General features: G+C 42.9%; 2 protein-coding genes, 1 long non-coding RNA gene and 1 pseudogene across 4 annotated transcripts in view; 1 reads left to right on the top strand and 3 right to left on the bottom strand.

Annotated features, from left to right (window-relative positions):
* Positions 1 to 10,460, top strand: part of LOC110529550 (rho GTPase-activating protein 18) — a 42,479-nt gene extending 32,019 nt beyond the window's left edge. The window contains exons 6-15 of one of the 2 annotated variants that reach the window (XM_021611810.2): positions 2,227 to 2,392; positions 3,037 to 3,128; positions 3,330 to 3,407; positions 3,646 to 3,805; positions 4,176 to 4,258; positions 4,359 to 4,565; positions 4,676 to 4,822; positions 5,292 to 5,419; positions 5,751 to 5,806; positions 8,006 to 10,460. In XM_021611810.2, the coding sequence (XP_021467485.2) occupies positions 2,227 to 2,392; positions 3,037 to 3,128; positions 3,330 to 3,407; positions 3,646 to 3,805; positions 4,176 to 4,258; positions 4,359 to 4,565; positions 4,676 to 4,822; positions 5,292 to 5,419; positions 5,751 to 5,806; positions 8,006 to 8,100 (1,212 nt within the window). In that variant the 3' untranslated portion in view covers positions 8,101 to 10,460. The remainder of the gene's footprint in view (positions 1 to 2,226; positions 2,393 to 3,036; positions 3,129 to 3,329; positions 3,408 to 3,645; positions 3,806 to 4,175; positions 4,259 to 4,358; positions 4,566 to 4,675; positions 4,823 to 5,291; positions 5,420 to 5,750; positions 5,807 to 8,005) is intronic. The other variant, XM_021611809.2, reaches the window with a different exon arrangement.
* Positions 8,660 to 11,790, bottom strand: LOC110529551. Its single transcript, XR_002474406.2, has 3 exons — positions 11,548 to 11,790; positions 10,815 to 10,887; positions 8,660 to 10,708 (listed from the first exon to the last, which is right to left on the bottom strand). It is a non-coding gene; the product is annotated as an uncharacterized LOC110529551 (long non-coding RNA).
* Positions 11,791 to 12,962: 1,172 nt separating this feature from the next.
* LOC110529203 lies at positions 12,963 to 17,488 on the bottom strand. Its single transcript, XM_036986830.1, is given in 10 exon segments — positions 12,963 to 13,294; positions 13,297 to 13,371; positions 13,374 to 13,738; positions 13,740 to 13,811; positions 13,813 to 14,128; positions 14,131 to 14,305; positions 14,308 to 14,441; positions 14,444 to 14,595; positions 14,597 to 14,730; positions 17,459 to 17,488. Coding segments are annotated over 10 exon segments (1,785 nt in total).
* LOC110529202 overlaps positions 15,340 to 26,315 on the bottom strand; it is a 162,296-nt pseudogene continuing 151,320 nt past the window's right edge.

Below are 26,315 nucleotides of genomic sequence, written 5' to 3'. Positions count from 1 at the left end.
TGACCAACAGATGCATTTCTGTATTCCTAGTCATGTGAAATCCATAGATTAGGGCCTAATTTATTTATTTCAATTGACTGATTTCCTCATTAACTCATATGAACTAAAATGTAACTCAGAAAAATCTTTGAAGTTGTTGCATGTTGCATTTATATTTTTGTTCAGTATAATTAACATAATAAACAATTCCCGTTGAAATCCGTCTGTTTAAACTAGAGATATACATTTTTTTGTATGGGCTGCGTCTCAATCCACCGCATTCGCCTACAGTGCCATCAGAAAGTATTCATACTCCTTGATTTATTTCACATTTTGTTGTATACAGCCTGAATTCAAAATGTATTAAATAGATTTATCTACACACAGTACCCCATAATCACAAAGTGAAAACAAGTTTATATTCAAAAATTACATTTATTGAAAATGAAATACATAAATATCTCATTTACATAAGTATTCACACCCCTGAGTCAATAATTTGTAGAAACACTTTTGGCATTGATTACACTCTAAGAGCTTTCCACACATGGATTGTGCAACATTTGCTGATTATTATTTTCAAAATTCTTCAAGCTCTATCAAATGGTTGTTGATCATTGCTAGACAACCACTTTCAGGTCTTGCCATAGATTTTCAAGTAGATTTATGTCAAAACTGTAACTCAGCCACTCAGAGAAACATTCACTGTCTTCTTAGTAAACAACTTGTGTAGATTTGGCCTTGTGTTTTAGGTTATTGTCCTGCTGAAAGGTAAATTCATCTCCCAGTGTCTGGTGGAAAGCAGACTGAACCAGGTTTTCCTCTGGGATTTTGCCGGTGCTTACTACATTCTGTTTTTTTTAATCCTGAAACTCCCCAATCCTTAATGATTACAAGCATACCCATAACATGACGCAGCCACCACTATGCTTGAAGATATGAAGATATTCATGTGATTTATTGGATTTTCCCCAAACATAACACTTTGTATTGATACACCATCCAAAGTGTAATTAATAACTTCACCATGCTCAAAGGGATAGTCAGTGTCTATTTATTTTATCTGCCAATAGGTGCCCTTCTTTTTGTGGCATTGCAAAACCTCCCTGGTCTTTGTGGTTAAATCTGTGTTTGAAATTCACTGCTCGACTGAGGGACCTTACAGAAAATTGTATATGTGGGGGACAGAGAAGAGGTAGTTATTCAAAAATCATGTTAAGCACTATTATTACACACAGAATGAGTCCATGCAACTCATTCTGTGACTTGTTAAGCGAATGTTTACTCCTGAACTTATTTAAGATTGTCATAACAAAAAGGATTGACTCAAGATATTTATTTTCATTTTTTATAAATTTTTAATTTATGTAATTTATAATTAGTTTATTAATTTGTAAACATTTCTGAACAAAACATAATTGCACTTTAACATTATAGGGTATTGTGTGTAGGCCAGTGACAAAAAATATATATTTTAAATTCAGGATGTAGCACAACAAAATGTGGAAAAATACTTCCTGAAGGCATAGTATGTTGGCCTTACGCATCCGCGGTAGAAAGTGGCAGAGCTACTACAGCGGTGTTTGCCAGATCAAGAGACATCCTGAAAATCGTTCCTCTCACGAAAACTAATGTAGCATCCCAACTAATATGACCACTGTATGGAAAGAGGAGACTCACGAACACGATGGTGTTCTCCGTTTTGCCCATGACTCCCATGGGCCCCAGGGGCCTCATCTGAAGTCTGTGCCAACTTCTGTCTGTAGCATCCGAACCGTTAGGGCTTCAAACGAATGAACTCTCAGGAACACGACAGTGTTCTCCGTTTGTTCTACTACCCTCACAGGCGTCACGGGAATCGTCTGAATGTAAATCGGTATTGGTTTAAAAAATGAATGGAACTATGGAAGTAGTTTTTTGCCCAAAGAAATGTCAACAACAACAACAACACAAATCCTGAGCTTTCTTATGTCTTGTTTCTTATATCCCCCCCCCTGCTTGTGTACTAGTGTAAGTTTTATATGACATTGAATGCTGCCGTTTGCACAGATGATCAATCAGAACCTTTTGAGTACTTTTTGTCTAATACATTTCACAGTCCAAACTATTCTAGCCTACTTGTGCATTTGTCTCTTGCTCTAGGGACACCTGGTGGTGACATTAAAGTATAACCACAGATACTCAAATTATGTCGGGTTTGCTAACTTGCCTATGTTAACTTCTGCTTCTGTCTTCTCTGTGTGACAGAACTTCAAGCTAAGCAGAGACAAGACTGGGCTGACCAAGATGGGGGACCTGTCCCCTCAGGATATGAAGAAGGTGCACCGCCTGGTACTGATAGAGATGACCGCTCTGTTTGACACGGCAGGCATCGACCTCAAGGCCCACAAAGCAGTCAAACTCAAGGTCAAAGGTGAGCCAGTATGCTACAACTGTTAGCATGGAAGTACTATATAACAGTATATCTAAGTGCCCTAATAACTATCCCATTAACTATCCCATTTTGAGCTATAGTTCGAATCAGAGTTTAATTATTTGTTACATTTTTTCATTTGGTTGGTTTCACATTGCCAAATGTCAAACAAACTAAAATGCCTAAACATGTGTTCATGCAGGTAATTTGTTTATTGGAGAAAAATGCTCACGTTAAATCCATCTACGATTATCAAACTTCATAGGCCTAGTACAACATATGGGAGGAAACGGCACAATAATCATAAATGCTCTGCTACTCACATAATGTTTCAGGTATTTGAAGTTATTTAATCCAATGCTCGCATTCAAGTGGTTCTTTCCCTGTATTTGGTCCGGACTGTGTTCCCACCTGTAGCGAAACACACCATGGTACGAATGGACCACCCTTTTTGAGCGAACCATGGTGTATTGTTTAGTGCGCTCCCGAGTGCGGATAGAGTGTTCACACCTGTCCAAACGAACCGAACTAAGGGGGAAAACACGCCAGGGTTTGGAAAAAACACTACAAACCAATTTGGTGTGAAAGCCCCCTTAGTCTCAGGAAGCTCTGAGGATATTATGTTTGTTGTGTCTGTGTTCTAGAGTCTGGCCTGTTTGGAGTTCCCCTGGCCACCCTATTGGAGCAGGACCAGAGGAGACAGCCAGGGACCAAGGTGCCAATCATACTGCAGAGGGTGAGCAGCACAACCTCTCAGTAACACAGTTAGGGATCCTGGTGCACTGTAATCTGATCCCGGTTCACTTTAATCCTACGGTATGTCTAAATGTGTGCCCTGAAGTAGAAATCTCTGCAGTTTGCTGTAGTGGTGATGGTATTCTCATGTGTGCTGTTGATTTGGTGGTTAAAGCTTATAAGAGTGTTCTATTGTTTCCAGCTGATCTTTCACATAGAGGAGGAAGGTCTGGACACAGAGTGGCTTCTACGGATACCCGGATCAGCCACAAGAGTCAAGGTCATTGTTCATCATTGTTGATAGATGGTTTATGGTTTATGCCTATACGATGTCTGGGCAAGGATTTGCATGCTGTAAAATCAGCATAATGTAGCAATAGAGAAATGAACATTTGGCTAACGGAGGGGCTGGTGTGGTGACAGACTGTGTGGAATTTATGATGAGTGTTGTACTGTAGGCCTATGTGATGAAGCCTACAATGTATGTGTGTATATTAACATATGTGTCCTGTTGGCAGGCGGTGCATGTGGAGCTGGAGGGGAAGTTCTATGAGGGCCTGTTCTCATGGGAGAGTCTGAAGCAGCACGATGCAGCCAGCCTGCTCAAGCTCTTCATCAGGGAGCTGCCCCACCCACTGCTCACTGTGGAGTACCTCATTGCTTTCATGGCAGTGCTCAGTCAGTCCCATTATATGCTGCACTACATTATGCACCAGACTTTCCTTATGCTACACACTTTCTCACAATGGTGCACTATATGTATACTCCACAGGAGGCGTCTGAGAGAAGAACGGCTCATAATAATAGCCGGAATGGCACAAATAGAATGGTATCAAACACCTGCATGTTGGATGTATTTGATACCATACCAACTAATTCCGCTCCAGCAATTACCACGAGCCCGTTTTCCCCAATTAAGGTGCCCCCAACCTCCTGTGGTATACTCGTTCACAAATGTAGCTTGATTCACATTGAGTTTTATCATATGTTGAGCTATGGGTTAGTAAACCAATTCATTGTGGATGTGATTTAATTGCTTGCCTTACAGAACTACCCACTAAGACGCAACAGCTGCAGGCTCTCAACTTAGTGGTTCTGCTACTTCCAGAGTCCAGCCGTGATGTACTGAAGGTAGATAGAACTGCTTTCTCTGTGCTAGTTTTCTAGCCAATACAGTGTAGACTCATGGTGTCTGTTGGACACAATATAATGTATCTTATGATGGTTTCAGGCGCTGATGGAGTTCCTTCAGAGGGTCATAGACCACAAAGAGCAGAACAAGATGACCTTGAACAACGTTGCCGTGGTGATGGCTCCAAACATATTCATGTTTAAAGGCTTCCGCAACAAGATCAGTATGCAGCAGGAATTATCCATGGCCACAGAGACCGCCAACATCGTCCGACTGCTCATCCGATACCAAAACCTACTCTGGACGGTACGCTCCAGTCTTCTACCTTTTTGACATAGATACTTTAGAGGCCTACTGTAGTTGAAATTACACTTTGGTATCATATTTGTAATGTTATTATACATTTTTCACTTCAGATTCCTAAATTCATAATGAACCAAGTCAGGAAACAAAACACGGAGAACCAGAAGAAAATTAGCAAAGAGCGTGCCATGAGGAAACTCTTAAAGAAGATTGCTTATGACCGAGAGAAACCCGAAAAACAGGAGAAACCCCCCTCAGAGGTGAGAGCAGCAGAAAACAAAGGAGGCCGTCTGTCTAGCACCTGTGTATGGTAACTGAAAAGCAGTTATGGCTGAGGGAACACCCATGCTCCTGAGTGAATCAAGAGGATAATATGTGAATGACTCAACTCAAATGCCTTCTGCACTTCCTGGTTCAACTGAGTTAAAAGGGAATGGCTCCCCTGTGACGCCTAGTGGACATATGTAGAACTGTAATGTTTTTGTTTGAAAAATTACTTAATAATGAAGAATATGGATTTATGACGAAATTGTATAATTTAGCATAGAATTTGAATACCTTCAAAGTATATTGATATTGAAGTGCAATTTTCTAGAAACGCTTGATATGTTGTACAAGAATATAGCTGCTGTACAGTTTGTATTGGTGTAGTATGAAGTACAGTAGCTACACTATAGTTTGTACACTATTATGATGGTTAGCGGAAACGTGTCTGTTGTCTATCCTTAGGCGGACAGTAGTTCTCAGGGCGTCATCAGGGTCCAGGCCCCTCAGTTCTCTAAGGTCTCCATGGCTGTCCAGTTGACTGAAGAGCTGCAGGCGTCTGACGTCCTCAGTCACTTCCTCAGCCAGAAGAGGTGAGACCAACACCCCTCCCTCTCCACTGTCCATGTCCTCCCCGGGGAACTACTGTCAAGCCCGTCATACACCAAAGGATTGCATTTTGAGTCCAGCTAAATTACAGTACAGAGACATTTACACCCTGTGTGTGGTATAACTGAGCAGCCTATGGAGACTGTTATTTCTGCTCCAACTCAGTTGAGTGACACTGCATGGCATGGCTCAGATTTCCCCACATCTGTTACATAAAACTAAAATGTCATAGCTCTGACATTGTATTGGAATGTCACTCTATATTTGTAACATAGGTTTTTATTTATCCCTGACTATGTCATCTGTGTGTTCTAGCTCTGTGTCTGTGAAGAGAGAAGACCTGTGCCTTTATGAAATAGGGGGCAATATCAGTAAGTATTCCATGGTGGTGTGCAGTCATTCAACACACAAACCATCTCAAATACACTGAGTGTACAGACTGACCAGGTGAACCCAGGTGAAAGATATGATCCCGTGTTGATGTCACTTGTTAAATCCACTTCAATCTGTGTATATTAAGGGGAGGAGACCGGTTAAAGAAGGATTTTTAAGCTTGTAGACAATTGTGACATGGATTGAGTATGTGTGCCATTCAGGGATGAATGGGAAAGACAAAATATTTAAGTGCCTTTTGAATGGGGTATGGTAGTAGGTGCCAGACGCACAGGTTTGTGTCAAGAACTGCAACGCTGCTGGATTTTCCCCGCTCAACAGTTTCCTGTGTGTATCAAGAATGGTCTACCACCCAAAGGACATCCAGCCAACTTGAGACAACTATGGGAAGCATTAGAGTCAACGTGGACCAGCATCCCTGTGGAACTTTTTTGACACGTTGTAGAGTCCCTGCCCCGATGAATTGAAGCTGTTCTGAGGGCAAAAGGGGGCGCAACTCAATATTAGGAAGGTGTTCCTAATGTTTTGTGCACTATGTATTCTGTGGCATTAATATACAGTTCCAGTCAAAAGTTTGGACTCATTCATGGGGTTTTCTTTATTTTTATTATTTTCTACATTGTAGAATAATAGTGAAGACATCAAAACTATGGAATCATGTAGTAACCAAAAAAGTGCTAAACAAATCAAAATGTATTTGATATATTAGATTATTCAAAGTAGCCACCCTTTGCCTTGATGACAGCTTTGCACACTCTTGGCATTCTCTCAACCAGCTTCACCTGGAATGCTTTTCCAACAGTCTTGAAGGAGTTCCCACATATGCTGAGCACTTGTTGGCTGCTTTTTCTTCACTCTGCGGTCCAACTCATCCCAAACCATCTCAATTGGGTTGAGCTCGGGTGTTTCTGGAGGCCAGGTCATCTGATGCAGCACTCCACCACTCTCCTTCTTGGTCAAATAGCCCTTACACAGCCTGGAGGTGTATTGGGTCATTGTCCTGTTGAAAAACAAATGATAGTCCCACGAAGCTCAAACCAGATGGGATGGCATATCACTGCAGACAGCTGTTGTAGCCATGCTGTTTAAGTGTGCCTTGAACTATAAATAAATCACACAGTGTCACCAGCAAAGCACCCACACACCATCACACCTCCTCCTCCATGCTTCACGGTGGGAACCACACATGCGGAGATCATCCGTTCACCCGCTCTGCTTCTCACACATACATGGAGGTCGGAACAAGATTTCCACCGGTCTAATGTCCATTGCTTGTGTTTCTTGACCCAAGCAAGTCTTTTCTTCATATTGGTGTCCTTTAGTAGTGGTTTCTTTGCAGCAATTCGACCATGAATGCCTGATTCACGCAGTCTCCTCTGAACAGTTGATGTTGAGATGCGTCTGTTACGTAAACTCTGTGAAGTGTTTATTTGGCCTGCAATTTCTGAAGCTGGTAAGTAATGAACTTATCCTCTGCAGCAGAGGTAACTCTGGGTCTTCCTTTCCTGTGGCGGTCCTCATGAGAGCCAGTTTCACCATCCCGCTTGATGGTTGTTGCAACTGCACTTGAAGAAACGTTCAAAGTTCTTGACATTTTCTGAAATGACTGTCCTTCAAGTAATGATGGACTGTCATTTCTCTTTGCTTATTTCAGCTGTTCTTGCCAGAATATGGACTTGGTCTTTTACCAAAAATGGCTATCTGTATACCACCCCTACCTTGTCACAACACAACTAATTGGCTTAAAACGCATTAAGAAGGAAAGAAATTCCACAAATTAACTTTTAACAAGGCACACCTGTTAATTGAAATGCATTCCAGTTGACTACCTCATGAACTTGGTTGAGAGAATGCCAAGAGCGTGCAAAGCTGTCATCAGGGCAAAGGGTGGCTACTTTGAAGAATCTCAAATGTTAAATATATTTTGACTTGTTTAACACGATTCCATATGTGTTATTTCATAGTTTTGATGTCTTCACTATTATTCTGCAATGCAGAAAATAACAAAATAAAGAAATCCTGGAATTAGTAGGTGTGTCCAAACTATTGTACTTACATTTTTTTTTTATAGATATGACAACATCCTACAGTAGACTCAGACCATATTCAAAGCGTCACCTTCCCAATATGTCAGACAGTACCTGATTAGTTCTTTGCTGTGTGTTGTTCCTGAACAGAGGAGCGCTGTCTGGATGAGGATACCTATATGAAAGACCTGTTGGAGCTGAACCCCAGTGCAAAGTGGGTCATCAAGTGGATCATCCAGAGATAGGATACTCACACCCTGCCAGCCATGTCTTAAAGGTCCAATGCATCCATTTTTATCTCAATATCAAATAATTTCCGGGTCACAAATAAAGTAACTTACTGTGATTGTTTTCTATTAAAAGGGTAAAAATGAAACAAAAATAGCTTATTTGCAAAGGGCAATTTCTCAAGCATGAATTTTGATAGGACTGTCGGGTCTGAGTGAGGGGCCTGATTGCACGAGCCTAATGGGAGGGATATGTAACCTGATAACTAGCCGTTATTGGCAGAGGTCGCTAGACAGGCCTCACTTCATCCCACTGAAACAGGCTGAAATTTCAGGCGGTCTTTTCAAACGGGCATTATCATAATTTTTACAATTTGACAGACTTTTTCCAACCTCATAGTGTGGAAATATACATTCACTGTCCAGTTTATTAGGTACACCCATCTAGTACCTGGAAGGACCCCCCTTTGCTTCCAGAAAAGCCTGAATTCTTTGTGGCGTGGTTTCTACAAAGTGTGGCGTTCAAACATTGCTCAATTGGTATCATGGATCCTAATGTGTGCCAGGAAAACATTCACCACACCATTACACCACCGGCACCAGCCTGTACCGTTGACACCAGACAGGATTGGTCCATGGACTTATGCTGCTAATGCTAAATGCTGATTCTGCCATCAGCATGATGCAACCAGAACCGGGATTCGTCAGAGCAGGCAATGTTTTTCCACTCCTCAATTGTCCACTGAAACCACTTTATGTTTTTAGCTGATAGGCGTGGAACCTGATGTGGTCGTCTGCTGCAATAGCCCATCCGTGACAATGATTGACGAGTTGTGAGTTCCGAGATGGCGTTCTGCACACCACTGTTGTACTGCGCTGTTATTTGCCTATTTGTGGCCCGCCTGCTTGCGCGATTCTTGCCATTCTCCTTCTCCATTCTCCTCTCTCATCAACGAGCTGTTTTCGCCCATAGGACTGCCGCTGACTGGATGTTTTTTCGCATCATTCTTGGTAATCCATAGACACTGTCGTGCGTGAAAAGCCCAGGAGGCCGGCCATTTCTGAGATACTGGAATCGGTGTGCCTGACACCGATGATCATACCATGCTCAAAGTCCCTTAGCTCACAAATTTTTCCCATCCTAACGTTCAATTGAACGCCTCAATTACTTTCTGCCTGCTTTATATAGCAAGCCACGGCCACGTGTCTAATTGTCTATTGGTGCGATGCATCTTTGTAAACGGGGTGTTGTACCTAATAAACTGTCCAGTGAGTGTATATACAACATAGGAAAATCACGTTTTTGAGTGCACTGGGCCTTTAAAGGATAACGGACAGAGGTAACGTTAAGGCTGACCACTGGAGCCAGCAGGACAGGTATTACAGAAGTGTTAAAGTTGTTGTCCTTTGGTGCTGTAGTTTAGAATACAGTTTAAGTAGATGAGGGCTCTTCCTCTGAAATGTATGCCCTGTGGTGTGTTAGGTCCACATGTGTACAGGGTACTTACTGTTTGGGATAAATCACTCCCCTGATTGACATGTATGCTACTGGAAGTCCAACTGCCAAGAGCTTGAGGAGTTGAGGAGAGCCACTGAACTATAATCTGTGGTGGTATTGATCAATACAGTAAATGCCCCAAACCAAGAAAACAACAGTTGAGGAAACAGTATATTGTAATGGATTGTTCTAAAAATGACAGCGACAATGTTTTTACATTCAATCATAGACATTTAAGACATAATTTAAACACTAATAGGATTTTCTTTACTCTGCAGCTTATTCTCCATTGTAAGATAACTAAAACGTAGCATACAGGCCTCCCCAAACTACCAGGGTCAATTCTATTCTATTTCAGTTTCAGTCAATTCAGGAAGTACCCTGACATTCCAATTCTCTTCAATGCTTTTCAATTGGGAAAAATTGGGATTGGAATTTGGTTTACTTTCTTAATTGACTAGAATTTAAATGGAATTGACCTCAACCCTGCTAGCTAAAATTGTGTTCATATGAAGATGTGTTGGGTAGAACCGGTTCTCAAGCTGTGGTCCTAAGCTAGCATTCCAGGTCGCTTCCTAATAACATTAACATGTGTAGTTCTCAAAAGGTACGTTCGATGGAGGGATCAGTTTTGAATAATGCAATGTATGTCCGATCATTTCAATTTAGAAAACATGAATAACATTATTTCAGATATGTACTGTATTTTATACACTCTACCTGCCCTTATGTTGTTCTTGACACTGTGAATATGACTTGAAAGATGTTCCATTTGATGTTGTATACTGTGTTATACTGCTTCTGAAATGACCACTAAACTTTTTGTAAATAAATGTGTAATTGCTCCTATTTAGTGTGTAATGTTCTCATGTATACACAATAAAATACATTAAAAACAACAATAATAGAAAATCAAAGGGAACACATTTTTCCCAAAGGAGAATATTGTGTTCTGTTTTGCTTGTGCCTACATGAGTAGTCCATGTTTCCTTTGATGGGCCTGTACAGTGGCCTGGAGGGCTTGGCTGTAGTGGTGGAAGGGGACTTGGACAAACTGAGGTGGCTGGTGCTGGCTAGACTTTACTAGGCCAAACACAGAGGTCACCATGGCCTGCAGCCGCCTCACATCTGCAGGGGACACACAGAGAGACATGACGCCACATTTCATATTTTGAAAGTCAAAAGAAAATGTGTGCACTTGTGGGTTGGAGTGAGCTTTGTGCAGCATGCTGACCTTTACTGTTGTTCCTTTTCCACGGTGTCATCCAGAATACTTGTAATGTGATGTTCTTAAAAAGAAGACATTTCTGTTGGAGAGCCAAAGAAAACAGAAATGTCAAGGGTATACTGTAAGCAAGGTTACATTTAGTCTACAATTTACAGGACAATTTGTGAATCATTTGAGATTACGTTGAACACGAAAACAAATGTGAACTCTGCCTGGGGGGGTCATGTGCAAACATCCGAGGGAGCAAAGTACATTAGAGAATGTTGAATTCAAACATCTTTTTCTTGCAGTCTAGAGACATAATAATTGTTCAAAATTCTATGTATTTTTTTCCTGCATATATAAGCACAATTCTTGAGCTGTCTGTATCGACCTGACTGCCTCTGTCCTCCGTGTATCTTTAAACAGAACCCCACCTAAACATTGCCACACAATGATGTCCACAACACAAATACAACAAGCAGTTTGAGATAATGCCTGGTGGAGATTATAAGAGTACATGGCTATTTAGGCCAGATCCTTCTTCAAGACGTTCAAAGATGACCAGCATTGTCAACAGTTCAACACCTCAGGAGTAAAATCAATTGGCTTTTCATAGCTGAGCATTCAGAGGTCGAGAGAGGTAGAGAAAGAGAGTGCTCAAGAGAGAGATCGAGAGAGAGAGTTGTTCTCACTTTGAGCTATGTTATCATGTGCGCTCCAGCTCGACTCCACACACAGTTAAGATATCATACCTTACCTGACTGGGTCATGGTGATGTCCACGCTGTCTGTACACCAGTGCTGAGCTGGAGTGGAGCTGCCGTAGAGCTCCAGGATGGTTCTCCTTTCTCTCTGCCCCAAGGAGAGGACTCTTTCCTGGGTCAGTCTGAACAGAGCCCTCATTATGACAACCGATGCAGAGCAGCACAGGATGGATGAATCAGTTCTACTTCTACACTGGGATGTAGTGGTACACTCTCACTATAATCTCACTTCCTTAAACTCTCTTGGGTAGGGGGCAGTATTTTGACGACCGGATGAAAAGCGTGCCCAAAGTAAACTGCCTGTTACTCAGGCCCAGAAGCTAGGATATGCATATACATGAGAAAACACTCTAAAGTTTCTAAAACGGTTAAAATTATGTCTGTGAGTATAACAGAACTGATATGGCAGGCGAAACCCTGAGGACAAACCATCCCAACAACAAAATTATTGGGCCTACCACTATTTTCAATGACTATCACTTTTATTATAAGGCCAAGTACTCCCAGATTGCAGTTCCTAGGGCTTCCACTAGATGTCAACAGTCTTTAGAAAGAGTTTCAGGCTGGTTTTTGGACAAATGAGCCGGAAATTGTAGTTTTTCTAGGTGGCTCCCATTTTGGCTGTAGTGTTTCCAAGCGCGTGCGTGGAAGAGAGCGCGTTCTTTGGAATTTTTCTCCGGGAAAGACTAACGATTCTCTGTCTTAAATTTGATTGTTTATTTACATATTAGGGTACCTAAGGTTTGATTGTAAATGTTGTTTGACTTGTTTGGAAAAATGTATTAGTAACGTTTGGAATTAATTTTGTATGCATTTTGATGGAGGGAAACTAGGTGTGTTATTGACTGTAGCCCGCCAGCTAAACTGAGTTTTTATGGATATAAAGAATGACATTATCGAATTTGTGATGTAACTGGGACCTTTTGGAGTGCCAACAGAAGAAGATCATCAAAGGTAAGGCATTTTTTATATCGCTATTTGTGACTTTCGTGTCGCACCTGCCTGGTTGAAATATGTTTTTCAACCCAGCCGAGGTTGATCAGAACCCGACTTGTGTCCAGGTGGCATAATGCTGCCCCCCAAGGATCTCCTCTCTTGATCCATAGCCATATTGAGGCTTTTACAGCTGCCTTGATGTTGTTGCTGATGGCTCTCCTCGTCTTCGATCCATTGATGCTGAGTGTACTGTGGGCTCTGGAGAGGGATTGCCCAGCTAAACCACTACAGCCTACCTCGATAGGCACACATCTAGCCTTCCACACCCTGCTTCCAACAGTTGATGACCAGTCCCTCGTACTTTAGATTTTGTTCTGGATTTTGAGCCTGGCTGAAACTAAAGTGATCTTCTGACAGTTGGGCCGAGCTCGCTTACACTGCCTGGTCCTACTTCGCCCAGGCTCTTTGCTGTCTTATTCCCACTGCTCTGCTGGACCTCTTTCACAGCTGATCTCATCTCCTCCTGAACCAGCCTGTGTCTCTCCTTCCCCTTGGCAGTGTTTCACTTCCCTCGCCCGAGTGACCTTGAGCTCCTCTTCCAGGGACTTCAAGGGCAGCCTCAGCTTGTTGCTGTTCCCATAGAAGGCTATGCCGCTAAAGCTTCTTGAAAACCCCAACCACCTTTGGAGATGGCTGCTGACCTTCCTCTCCAAGTTCTTGACTGCGGAGATGGTGACTTTGTAGATGAGCGGAGGCCAGAGTATTCTCAGGAGGATGCCATGCTGATACATCCACACCTTGAACTTCCGGGCAGTCCTGACCGGTCAACTGCTCTCAGCCAGGTCTCCAGCTCCTGACAGGTGGACTGGATTGATGTTGTGTCCTCAGTCTGCTGTTAAACACCTTGCCAAGGCTCTTCACTGGCTTTTTCGAGACTGTGGGGATTGGTGTTCCTGCGATGACGAAGCGGAATCTGTCTACGACCTTGACCTTCTTCAACGACATCAACCTCAATTTTGTTGGCTTGTAGCTCATTCTCACCTATCCAATCAACTTCTCCAACCCTTACAGAATCCACCTGCTTCCTGGCAATGACTGTGTGGTGTCTGCCAGGTCGTCCATAACGGTTCTGATTGTTGTTTGTTGCACCCCAGCTGCAGGAGACTTCACAATCATGTTCATCGCCAGGGCAAACAGGATCACGGAGATGGTGCAGCCTGTGATGATTCCCACCTCCAGTCTGTACCACTGATGTTACTGACCCTGCTGAGACTCTCATGCTGTACCTGTTATAGGAGTCCAGGATGAGGTCTGCCACTGTCTGGGACATGGTGTTTTTTCATTGTAGTCTGCACCAGCTTAAGAGGCATCAATCTGTTGTCATTGGCAAGGACAAGCCAGAGCACTGCCAAGTCATCCTTGTCCTATTGCGCTTCTTTGATGAGCTGGGTCACCACACCTGTGTGCTCCAAACACCTAGGTCCATTTTGGACCGATGTACCGATGTAGCCGTTCTTAGAGAGGAAGTCTGCCAGCCGCCTGGCTACAATGCTGAAGAAAATCTTCCCTTCGACACTTAGCAATGAGATGATCCTTAATTGGTTGATTCTCTCAGAATCCTCTTCCTTTGAGATCCAACTCCTTCGGCCAATCCCTACTGCTGTACAACCTTGCCTCTCCTCCAGCTGACCTTAATGATCTTCCAGAGCCGCTTGAGTAACAGAGGGCAGTGCTAATAGACCTTGTACTGGACTCCACTTGGTCCACGAGCTGAGCTAGACCTTGCCCTCTTCACAACTTCCTGTACTTCTTTCAGGAGTAGCTCAGCTCCCTGTTGTCAAACTCTGTGACCGGTGCTGGTGAGTGTATCAAGATGTTACACTGACCCAACTCCTGCTCCTTGTCGGAGTCACTGTATGTGCTCTGGATGTGCTGGTCAATCTCATCTTTGGACAAGCCAGGTTCGCACTGAGCTTCTATCCTAGTAGCAGCTTTGTGAAACCAAAGGGATTGGCTATAAAGGCAGTTCGCTTCCTGGCTCATTCTTTCTGCCATCTTCTATGCCATTCAGCCCTACGCATCTTTCTCAAGATGCTCGCCACTGGCCTCCTTGTTGCTGTTTCTTTGTTTCTTGAGGACCTTCAGTTCCTGCCTGATCTTGTGGATTTTCGCAGCTCTCTAGTTCATGGTGTACGTTGTTCTCGTAGACTCCTGCTTCACTGCGCCAAACCATGTGCAAAACTGATAGAGACATACCCCAAGCGACTTACGCTGTAATCGCAGCAAAAGGTGGCGCTACAAAGTATTAACTTAAGGGGGCTGAATAATTTTGCACGCCCAATTTTTCAGTTTTTGATTTGTTAAAAAAGTTTGAAATATCCAATAAATGTCATTCCACTTCATGATTGTGTCCCACTTGTTGTTGATTCTTCACAAAAAAATACAGTTTTATATCTTTATGTTTGAAGCCTGAAATGTGGCAAAAGGTCGCAAAGTTCAAGGGGGCCGAATACTTTCGCAAGGCACTGTACTTTCCCCTCCAAACATTTAATCCAGAATTAATTCATCTTTAGGCCTTGGGCATTCTTGCCGACCTTTCCACATACACATTCCATGCTCGTAGTCGGTTCTCCGTTTCCATGAGTCGTTAGCCTTTGGTCCGTCAGATTGGGGAGCTCATCCCCCCCAGAGGTGTTCCCCAATACAGCTCATAAGAATGAAATTAATCAGAAAAGATAGTTGTTATAGCACTGAAGACAATTGTAGAACTGAATTAAGCATTCATACATCATGGTATTATTACAAGAAAAAAATGCACTTCCCAATAAAATTACAAACATATATGTTGCTTAGCATTTTATTTTCACAATTCTTCCCATTTCAGTCCAGTTCACTGTTTGCTCCATATATATTAGACATAGCCTACTGTAGAATAGACATCAAATAAAGTGTGTGTACCAGATTGACAGTAAGAGTTTCTTGCTTCAGACGGTTAGGAAGAGCAGCAAACTAAGGCAGTTCCTTGTTGGAGGAAATTTATTAATTTACAAATTTATTGGATATGAAGCAGATAGCAATCCTCAAGATCCCGAGTATAAGTTAAAGGCCATGGTTTGATATTGTAATAAAGACAATACAATTGTTTTGTAATAAAGACAGATTTCCTTCAAAGCATGGATTTCAAAATGCTGTTTGTTGTTACAGAGTACAAATTCCAACCACAACATACATACGGTATGCTACATCACATGTAGTTTAGACAGACAGACACAGGAGGCTTAGGACATACAGGATAAAGAAGAGGATCTATAGTCCTTTAAATGAACCATGATTTTATACTACGTCTTCCTAAAGGTTCCACTCACTTGTATTGTATACTTCACACTCTAAAAAGCAATCCAAACCCTTGGTATAAAGCTGGTTGGCCCGCTGATCCAGAATGAGAGAGAAGTTACAGTCCTGTAAGTTGTGTCTCCATGTGTTTTGGTGCTGCTGCTGTACCTCTGGCAGTGACAGGCTTTGGTAGTCTGTGTTTAGGCTGCATTGGCTGGGCAGGTGAGAGGTTGAAACTCCTTGAACTCCAGGCCCTTGTTGAATTGAACCTCCAACACTTTGGATGCCTTTGTTATCTTCAGGTTGCGCATGCAGCTTTTGAATGAAGTGCTGGTAGCCAAACTGCTTGAGCCCCTCAGGAAAAGAGATAAAAGACAACGGTTGATTTATGACTGTAATTTTCTGGCCCGTTAAACAAATTCATGAATCTATTTCATAAGTCAGGTAGCCGATGACTGCTGGAGGTTATAACTTTAAATATCTCCTGAGGTTTAGATAGGAAGTAAATCACAAACATCTTCAACGTTGTAGTGAAGCATGGTTTGGCACAACTTTAATGTCCCACACAGTATCCAGGGTCATGTTCAGGAGTTAATATGTAACCTGATTCCAGAGGCATGTCTGTTCTACATGATGTTCTACATGATACAGTTCTAACTGAATGTTTAATGTTCCACAACGGTACGTCTACTGAACATGTCCCAGGTGCCTCTACTGAACATGTCCCAGGTGTGATATGCTTGGTGAGTGCTGTTGTATCATGTACCTGTCCCAGATGTCAGCGGTGTTGGACCTGGTGTTGGGGCTCTCTGCTTGCTCCTTCCTGCCGTCCACAATGATCTCCAGCCTATGGCGGAGCTTGTGGACAGTGACTGAGTGCCACTGACCGTCACAGAGGCCTCTGCCTCAGGCTGGTACTAGGCTGTGAGCCGGCCCACCCAGTTGTCCACGTGGAACAGCAGCTAGGAAAGGGAGAAGACATACTTTACTCAGAATACACCTGGCTTGGCCTCCCAGGGGGCGCAGTGGTCTAGGGCACCCGCATCACAGTGTTAGCTGTGCCACCAGAGACTCTGGGTTCGTGCCCGGGCTCTGTCGCAGCCAGCCGCGACTGGGAGATCCGTGGGGCGACGCCCAATTGGCCTAGCGTCGTCCGGGTTAGGGAGGGTTTGGCCGGTAGGGATATCCTTGTCTCATCGCGCACCAGCAACTTCTGTGGCGGGCTGGGCGCAGTGCACGCTAACCAAGGTCGCCAGGTGCACAGTGTTTCCTCCGACACATTGGTGCGGCTTGGTTGGGTTGTGTTTCGGAGGACGCGTGACTTTCGACCTTCGTCTCTCCTGACCCCGTACGGGAGTTGTAGCGATGAGACAAGATACTAACTACTAATAATTAGATACTACGAAAATGGGGGTAAAAGAAAAAAGAAAAAAAAAGAATACACCTGTCTTGTCTAGTAGGCAGTTTGTCATAAAACATGACTGTTATTTATGATTCTGTTGAAACCCATTATTGAATTTATACAGTACAATAGCTTTGCACACTCATTATTGTTGTTAGGCTTACAGAAGAGAGTGTATAGTCTGATTAAAATGTTATTGTATTGCATTGTATTGTATTGCATGTTTGTGTGTACGCCGTGCAGTACGATGCCCAGGCCCTCCATCTTGGTGTCCACCTGGCTGCTGACCACCAGCAGAACCCCGTTGCTCTGGGACGTCTACACTTTCCACCCTGTAGGAACCCACTGGACCAGAGGACAGGAGATACGGGGAACAGTCAGAACTGATACAACAAATCCCACGAGATTGAATAATAAGTTATCTATTTTTATTTCACCTTTATTTTGACAGGGAGTCATTATACTGTCATAAAAATTGGATCTGTGAAACTTTGGTGTACGAGGAGTTATATTTTGTGATTGATAGGATATATTGCATTGTGTGGTCAGGAGTTTTTCCTGACCAGGATCTTATAGTTATGTTCCTATAGCCTGATCAGGAAAACCCCAGGATCTTATAGTTATGTTACTATAGCCTGGTCAGGAAAACCCTAGGATCTTATAGTTATGTTCCTATAGCCTGATCAGGAAAACCCCAGGATCTTATAGTTATGTTACTATAGCCTGGTCAGGAAAACCCCAGGATCTTATAGTTATGTTACTATAGCCTGGTCAGGAAAACCCCAGGATCTTATAGGTATGCTACTATAGCCTGGTCAGGAAAACCCCAGGATCTTATAGTTAAGTTACAATAGCCTGGTCAGGAAAACTCCAGAATCTTATAGGTATGCTACTATAGCCTGGAGTCTTTCCTATAGTTATAGTTCTAAGTTTTGAGTGTCAGAACGTACCTGCTTTAAATATATCCAATGCCATCGAAGTAGGTTCCCTTCTCAGTGATGATGAAACAGCTGCCCGCTTGGTGGTTGGAGGTGGGCGTGTCCATGTCCAACACAATACCCAGCATCTTAAAGTTCCTGATGCAGCCATTGATACGATACAAGACCTAGAAGAACACAACACACCTTTAACTGTGCTATAACATATGACTTTACACTGAGAAGTTTAATTTACTGTTGAATCTATCCCATAAATTGTAAATGATTACTTCTAACATCAACCCTTTCAACGGATCATATGTAAATGCATACAATTACAGTAATACAGTGTATAAGGCTTTGTGTTTTATTTCCTACAAATGAAATGTGAGGAAGCGTGTATGAACGTACTGGTCCGATCCTCTTGGTGGTGTAGTTGACAGGTAGGCCACCTATGTACAAGCATGCCAACCCCATCCAGGATGTCAGCCTTCTTGGGGCTGGTGGTGTGCTTGGAGTAGCGGTTGTCTATCACCAGTACACCTCTCTGTTTCTTTCTCACCACCTGGATCGGAGACCGCAGAAAGGGAAAGATTCAGGGGTAAATAAGGACAATACAAATACATATCTTTAATACATAATGGAAATAAGGAACTGTAGTTCCTGATTACTTTGGCTTGCCTCCTGTTTTGGTCAATGAACTAGTCAAATAGAAAATGATGTGGTTTTGTAGTTGTGTCATTGTGACACAGTATTTAGCTGTCTGCTCTCACGATCTATACTCACTCAGACAGTGAAATAGAACTGATGGTAACTGCCCACAGACTGTACACCATGCTAAATTATTATTATGATTGTTTCTCCGGCTGGCTCGAGAGGTACATTAGGTGATCCCAGACCTTGTGCTAGTGTCCGTCGTTGATAACGGAGGTGTTGTCGTGGCCCAGGTCATAGCCGAGGTGGGCCATGCCCTCCTTCACCTGAATGGTGGCGAAGTCAGTGTGGTTGATCCTCGGCATGTAGAACACCAGGCCTGACTCTGCTGTGATCTGCAGCTCAAACTCTATGATTAGCCTGTAAGCAAACAGATTCACAACAGTCAGTCCAATATGATATTTACAGAACTGACGCATGATCTAAAGAAGAAATGTCTCATTGGGACTTTTCAAAGAAATGAAAGCTCTATATACCTGTTCTTGACCTGTTTTTGGAGAACCCAAACTGTTTGGCTTTTTCTAAGACCACTGGAGATTCCTCGGCAGCACGGGAGGCCTGTAGGGGACGGGGGAGTCGCAGTCGACTTAAACCATTCATATTAGCTAAGATGATCTCATTCAAAGAATGCATTAAAAACACAATGCAAACATTCATTTTAATATGAATATAGTTGACCTGCTTTCTGTTTCTAGATGAAGTGCTATTCTAACGTGCCAATAGATGGTGCTATTGAAAAAGACATGGATTTGCTTTTGAGACTATCAGAAAATGTACATTTGTTTTTGCAAGGCCAACATGAATCACTTATTTTGTTCTGTTCAGAACATGAAGACACATTCCTCTGACCTTGCATTATACAATACATCTCTCTCAATGTAGAATGGTCCTTTCTTTCTATATTCTTGTTGAGCCAGGAAGGCTCCCATTGCTTAAAGGGACATTTATTTTACACTGCATACACTTATTTCCCACTGCACACGGTACAGCAAATATCATATGTAGCCTGTTTATAAAACAGAACTACTAAAACCATAGTGATTTACTTAGAAAGAAATTAAGAAAATCCCTATTGAAAGTCAAATGTCTTCTGGCAATACTTGGAATATGGACATGGAAAGTGTGTGCATGTATATTTCACAAGCAACACATCTTCACACAGGAGGCTTGGTGTTGAAGGTCTATGGCTGAAATCCATTCAAATGAAGATTCCACAGACACACGTCTGATGTCACTGATGTCATGAATGGCGAAAGTCAGCACAGCAGGTAGCTAGAGGAACATTGCTAAGAAAAAGATTAGTTCTACAAGAAAATGTTGTACCACCAGTGGCAATAGTGTAGCAATCTATTTATTTGCCTACAATGATACATACTATGGAGATATATCAAGAGAATATTTGAGGAAAATACAGGTGGTGTTGGCCAATGCAGGCAGCTTGGTTAGCAGAGAATGGATGAGTCTGGAAGGATGGATGAGAGAGAGTGAAAGAGAGACAGAGAGACAAACAGAGAGACAGATCGAAGAGGACCGAGAGATCGAGACAGAGAGAGGACAGAAAGAGAGCGAGAGAGCAAGGAGGACAGAGCGAGGACAGAGAGAATACTGCTACAGCACCTCAGCTGTCAGCTAGAGAGGATAGATGGAGCAGTGGAGCTATGAGAAAGAGCCCTGTCAACACTGCAGCTTTACCTATAAAACAGACCTAATGGATTGGAAAACGGCCCATTCTTTATTCCAGCCACATCAACCTCTCTGATGGTGTATTTAGACTCAGGGCCAACCGGTCTGTCTGGCTGAGCTGTGCTGGGGACAGATGACAGCTCTTTATGGGGATAATAAATCACTCCATCATAGGCTGGGAACTTAGTCCTTTAATGTGCATTTTTTTTGTCTTTTACTCCCTGATACCCATACGAGTGGGACATGAGAGGGTCTGTCTGGTGTCAGGGTGGGTGGTGGAGCGTCAGGTTGGACCGTCTGGGACACGTCTTCTTCCTTGGCCTTCTCTTCCTCATCAGGCTCCTCCTCTGGGAGGGGAAGCGGGGGAGGGGGAGGGGCCAGGTTGTTACACTGGCCAATCTCTGCGTTCTCAAAGGCCACGGGCTGGGAGAAGTCTGTGAGGCTGTAGGGCGTGCACAAGCAAACAAACACACACATGGATGTGCACACACACAAATACACAGAAAGTGTGTTAATGGGTGATGATGTAATCAGTTGAATTATGAACATGGTTATCACAGAGGATAGCCCCATTAAAGCCAACTAAATATGGGTGAACTGTGTTTAGTCCACTGGGAAGCGAGAGAGAGCCCTGAGCCTAATGATATGAATGTATTATCATCTATAGACAAAAACAGTCAAAACAGGTCAAGGTGTCAAATGACTGCATTTACAACCTGTTTAACTGGGAGAAACCAACCAATGAAACAAATACTTCACATTTACAACACTTCCCACATAGCCTTCCATTAATCATATCTACTAATAATGAGCCAATATCTACGATCAGGATAATGAATCGTTATATGGAGATAGTAGGGAGATAATAGGCGCTGCTGAGAGATGTACATGGTATTGATCATGAGGTTCCAGATGCAGCCTTCGAAGTGGACGTTGGGTCTCTGGGAGCTGAACTCTATGTCAGCGGGGATACCCCCGATGAACAGTCTCTTGACGCCCATTAGCTGCTTGTTGGGAAGGCCCTGCTCCCTCTTCAGCTCCTCATCCACCTGGACTGCAAATGACCAAGACAGAGACACGCAGGACAGTGAGACATTTTAAGCCAGCTCTGTGTAGAGCTAGCTAAAAGTGAATGGCTTGAAACTAGTTCATTAAGACACAAGTTATTGTGCAATATGAGGCTGTTCAGTGTATAGCAATGTGTGTGTGTGTGTGTGTGTGTGTGTGTGTGTGTGTGTGTGTGTGTGTGTGTGTGTGTGTGTGTGTGTGTGTGTGTGTGTGTGTGTGTGTGTGTGTGTGTGTGTGTGTGTGTGTGTATGTGTGTATGTGTGTGTGTGATCTTACCTGCTGCCCAATCTCTCAATGCGTGTGTGTGTGTGTTCTCTCCCGTTATGCAGGATGCCCTGGTCAGGCTTGCGGACCACCTTGAAGTGGGCTGTGGTTGCCTGTAAACACTAGCACCTCCAGGGCCCCCTTGTTCAGCAACACAGCCAGGAAGGGCTGCAGGGGGCAGTGGAGAAGAGAAGGGACACAGGGTTATACAGATAATCAATACATAAACACACTCAGTGCATAAAACCATTGGATAGAAGACACAATCTGGAGTCAGGACAGGCTTCATACAATCTGGAGCAAGTCAGGACAGGCTTCATACAATCTGGAGCAAGTCAGGACAGGCTTCATACAATCTGGAGCAAGTCAGGACAGGCTTCATACAATCTGGAGCAAGTCAGGACAGGCTTCATACAATATGGAGCAAGTCAGGACAGGCTTCATACAATCTGGAGCAAGTCAGGACAGGCTTCATACAATATGGAGCAAGTCAGGACAGGCTTCATACAATATGGAGCAAGTCAGGACAGGCTTCATACAATATGGAGCAAGTCAGGACAGGCTTCATACAACATGGAGCAAGTCAGGACAGGCTTCATACAATATGGAGCCTTGAATGTTCAAAGACAATAAGAACTTTATGCCCAGAAACATTAAGAAAAATCTGTTCAATAATGATGAAACCTCAGATACTTTGAGAAAGGAAGTCAACTTTACATAATTGCATACCGATATGCTTTTCAACCCTGAGGGCCTGTAGCGTTTATGTAAGTCCTCCATTTCTCTACACGCCTTGATTGGATTCTGTTTGGGCAGAGCTTCAAAGAAAGCGCAGCCCTCTCTGAAACATACTAGACGAGAAGTAGATAGATTTAAGTGCCTCTTGTTATGATTAAATTCTCTGTAATCAGTCCAGCGAGATGGTGAGCACATCCCACCACAGCGTTGGAATTGCAGACTAGCATGCACAGAGGGAGTCTGCCTGGGGCGAGTGAGGGAGAGTGAGGGAGAGTGAGGGGAAGTGCTACTGCTACAATAACTATGGTCTGATTCAGCACGCGTTCCTCCTGTCCCCTGCGCAAATTGACAGAATGAACGACGAGGACAGAGAGACAGATGAGGCCGACGTGTACTCATTCGAAATGACACTCACTTAATTTACTAGGTCTAATGATTTTTAAAGGTGACGGTCTGGACCTTTACCAAGGGTCATCGTTAAATTGGACGTGATCCATCAGAGGACTGTTGTATAATGTATTTCTTACTAACGACACTTGCAGGGAGAATGTTAGAGGTTAAACCCACTATCATTTCCTGCAGCCACAGGCACTAATTGATGTGGTGGTCTGCAGATGAAGAGAAGGAGAGATGGAGAGAGAGATGAAGGGTGCCCTAACAGAGACGTAGAAAGTCATATTTTAATCAAAACTGTCATCGCAAATCTCCCAGCCTTTAGCCCTCTGTGAAAGATTATCAATTTTTGTTTGCTGTCGGGTGAAAGTATAATCATTAAACCTCACAGGCAATCCATCTCTTTTATAGTTAGTTTAATAAGGAGCTTCGCACACAGCAGGAGTTGATTATCAATGTGCTGTTAGTTTTTCAAAGCAACTCAGCCAGACAGCACAGTGCTCCTTATTCAATTACAGGAACCAAGAAACACCTCCAACAGCCATTCCAGTTCTACTGGGTAATAGGATCCAATGACATAAAGAACAAGGAGGTGACATTATAGAGGACTTAATGCTGTGTTAGCATGCTTTGATAGCTGTATCACTGAAGTGAGTGTTTATGTGTGTATGTGTGTGTGTGTGTGTGTGTGTGTGTGTGTGTGTGTGTGTGTGTGTGTGTGTGTGTGCGTGTACAGTATATGTGTGTACGAGGAGTGTATGTGTGTGTGTATGCGTGTATGCATGTGTGTGTCTCATCCACCTCCTCTTACCTCCCCAGACTGCCTGTGTCTCCTCTTGGGGAGTTGGAACTGGGAGCTGGTCCCATTGTTGCCCCCACTGCCAAACAGGATGATGCCCTTGTCACTCTTGGTTGCGAAGGACAGGCTGATCTCCGTACCAGCGTCAAAGGACATGGACTTCAGTTCCACGTGGCCTGGCTTGGAGAAGCTCACTGTATGGAGGTTCTGTTGGTGAGAGAGAGACCAGTCATGATGTTCATTCACAGCACAATCATTTGAAAGTCATCAGTAATTGGCAGAGTTCTTTTTATAATCTGAATACTGTATAATAGAACAATATAGTATAACTTTGTGTTGTTTTGTTTATAATGTCCATATCAATTTCAGAGTTATATCGAACATAATAATAAACCTTGTCTGTTAGAGTAGAGTTTATTAGCACAGTATGCATTGTCAGATGCATCATCAGGCATTGACACAGGGTCAACAAGAAATGGATGTAGGCCTACTGAAGTGAGTGTGAAATCTTGCAAACATTTTACAAACACAACTGAACACAACTGAGACGTACAAACCAGCCGTTGCTAAATTAAAAATGACTTCTCCCACTCAATTCTTTGCTACACTCTTTTACATTCTGTGTCTGTGGTGTGAATGTGTGTATAACTATTCTCCCCTAACTAAAATAACTATTTCAGAAGCAGAGATTTCTCTGTTATTTATATGCCCCACTCGTTTTTATTATTCTTGTTTTTTTTCGCAAAATGTTTGGCCATATTTCATGAGTGTGCCTGTAACTCTGAATAATTAAAGGGGTGATGAAAAAAAGAGGGAGATGAAAGAGAAGACGTGCTAAACTGATCTCTACAGAGCAGCCTTTGGTCAGGCCGGTGTAGTCGGAGCTGCTCAGCAGGTTACAGGGGGTTCTGTTAACCTCAATGTCTCTCATACAGCCAGCATACCTCTTCTTGGTAACCTCTGACCTGTAAAGAGAAGAGAGAGTTGTCTCAATTGCAATTTGGCCAGCATATATTGCATTAAAGCAATATATATATATATATAAACTTTTTTTATATATATTTAACTAGGCAAGTCAGTTAAGAACAAATTCTTATTTACAATGAGCTAAGTAAGCATACTTTTGTGAAGTAAATGCATAAAGCCAAGGTACCAGGGATGCTTTAGAGAGTAATGTGCTATGCTAAGTACATGCAAAAGGTGATACAGTAAACTTTAACAGTACATGTATTACCTTGCTTTAATACTGTAGGAGCAAAAGATACAATATATATGCATATTAAGACAAGTATGACACACGTAGACAGAAACTTCAAAAGTACATTCAGTTCTCCATGTGTGATTTAAAGACCTATAGAATACACCTCTCATACTGCCGAAGACTGTGAAGGTCATATCTACATAACCTATTGTTACTATTTATGTGACAGTTCCTAAAGAGTTAACACCAGAGAGGCCAGCGACAATGACACTGTGACACTGACTCAAGGTCCGGGAGCAGACAGAGGTGTTCTAATGGAAACTCAAATCTTTGTCTGTTTGTCTGTCTGTTAATCTGGCTATATGCCTTGTCAGCCCTCAACTTTTATGGCCAAACGTGACAATATGAGAAGAACAGGAACAAACAGTAACAGACTGTACAGTACTGAGTGTCTGAGCAAAACACGGAGCAGAGGTGTAAAGAAAAGCGACACGAGGTGTACTTTAGTTGAAGAAAGTTCCAAATTACCATATTGGGATTTCTTACAGACCTTTACACATGTTAACCCAAGTGAGATTGATGATCAAAGGTAGTGTTCAGTATGCAGACACAGAGTTGTGTGTGTGTGTGTGTGCGTGTGTGTGTGCGCGTGTGTGTGTGTGCATGCGTGTGTGTGTGTGTGTGTGTGTAAAAAAAAATAATACTATCATTAGGCCCTACTGTGGAGGTGATTAACCTCCTAAAGAGTACAGGAAATACCTATAATTTCCAATGGTTGGCAAACCACCAAAGTAAATCCTCTCATCTTCTTTGAGGTTGAGCCCAGTGGCAGAGCCTTGATGATAGCACCAGCTTCTCCTCTTCATTGGAGTATATGTCCACGATGGCCACCGTAGCTGGGGTGGGAGGAAACTAACAAAGGTAAAGGTATTACTTGCTTGTTCAACAATATTCTCCATTTGGCAAATCTGACCATAATTCTATCCTCCTGATTCCTGCTTACAAGCAAAAACTAAAGCAGGGAGCACCAGTGACTCGGTCAATAAAAAAGTGGTCAGATGAAGCAGATTGTAAGCTACAGGACTGTTTTGCTTGCACAGACTGGAATATATTCCGGGATTATTCCGATGGCGTTGTGGAGTACATCACATCATTCACTGGCATCATCAATAAGTGCATCGATGATGTCGTCCCCACAGTGAGTGTACGTACATACCCCAACCAGAAGCCATGGATTACAGGCAACATCCACACTGAGCTAAAGGATAGAGCTGCCGCTTTCAAGGAGCGGGACTCTAACCCGGAAATGAATAA

This window comes from Oncorhynchus mykiss, chromosome 8 (genome assembly GCF_013265735.2).
Source record: "Oncorhynchus mykiss isolate Arlee chromosome 8, USDA_OmykA_1.1, whole genome shotgun sequence".
Lineage (NCBI taxonomy): Eukaryota > Metazoa > Chordata > Actinopteri > Salmoniformes > Salmonidae > Oncorhynchus > Oncorhynchus mykiss.
The sequence above is the reverse complement of the archived record's forward strand: the minus strand, read 5'-3'. Positions and strand labels throughout refer to the sequence as shown.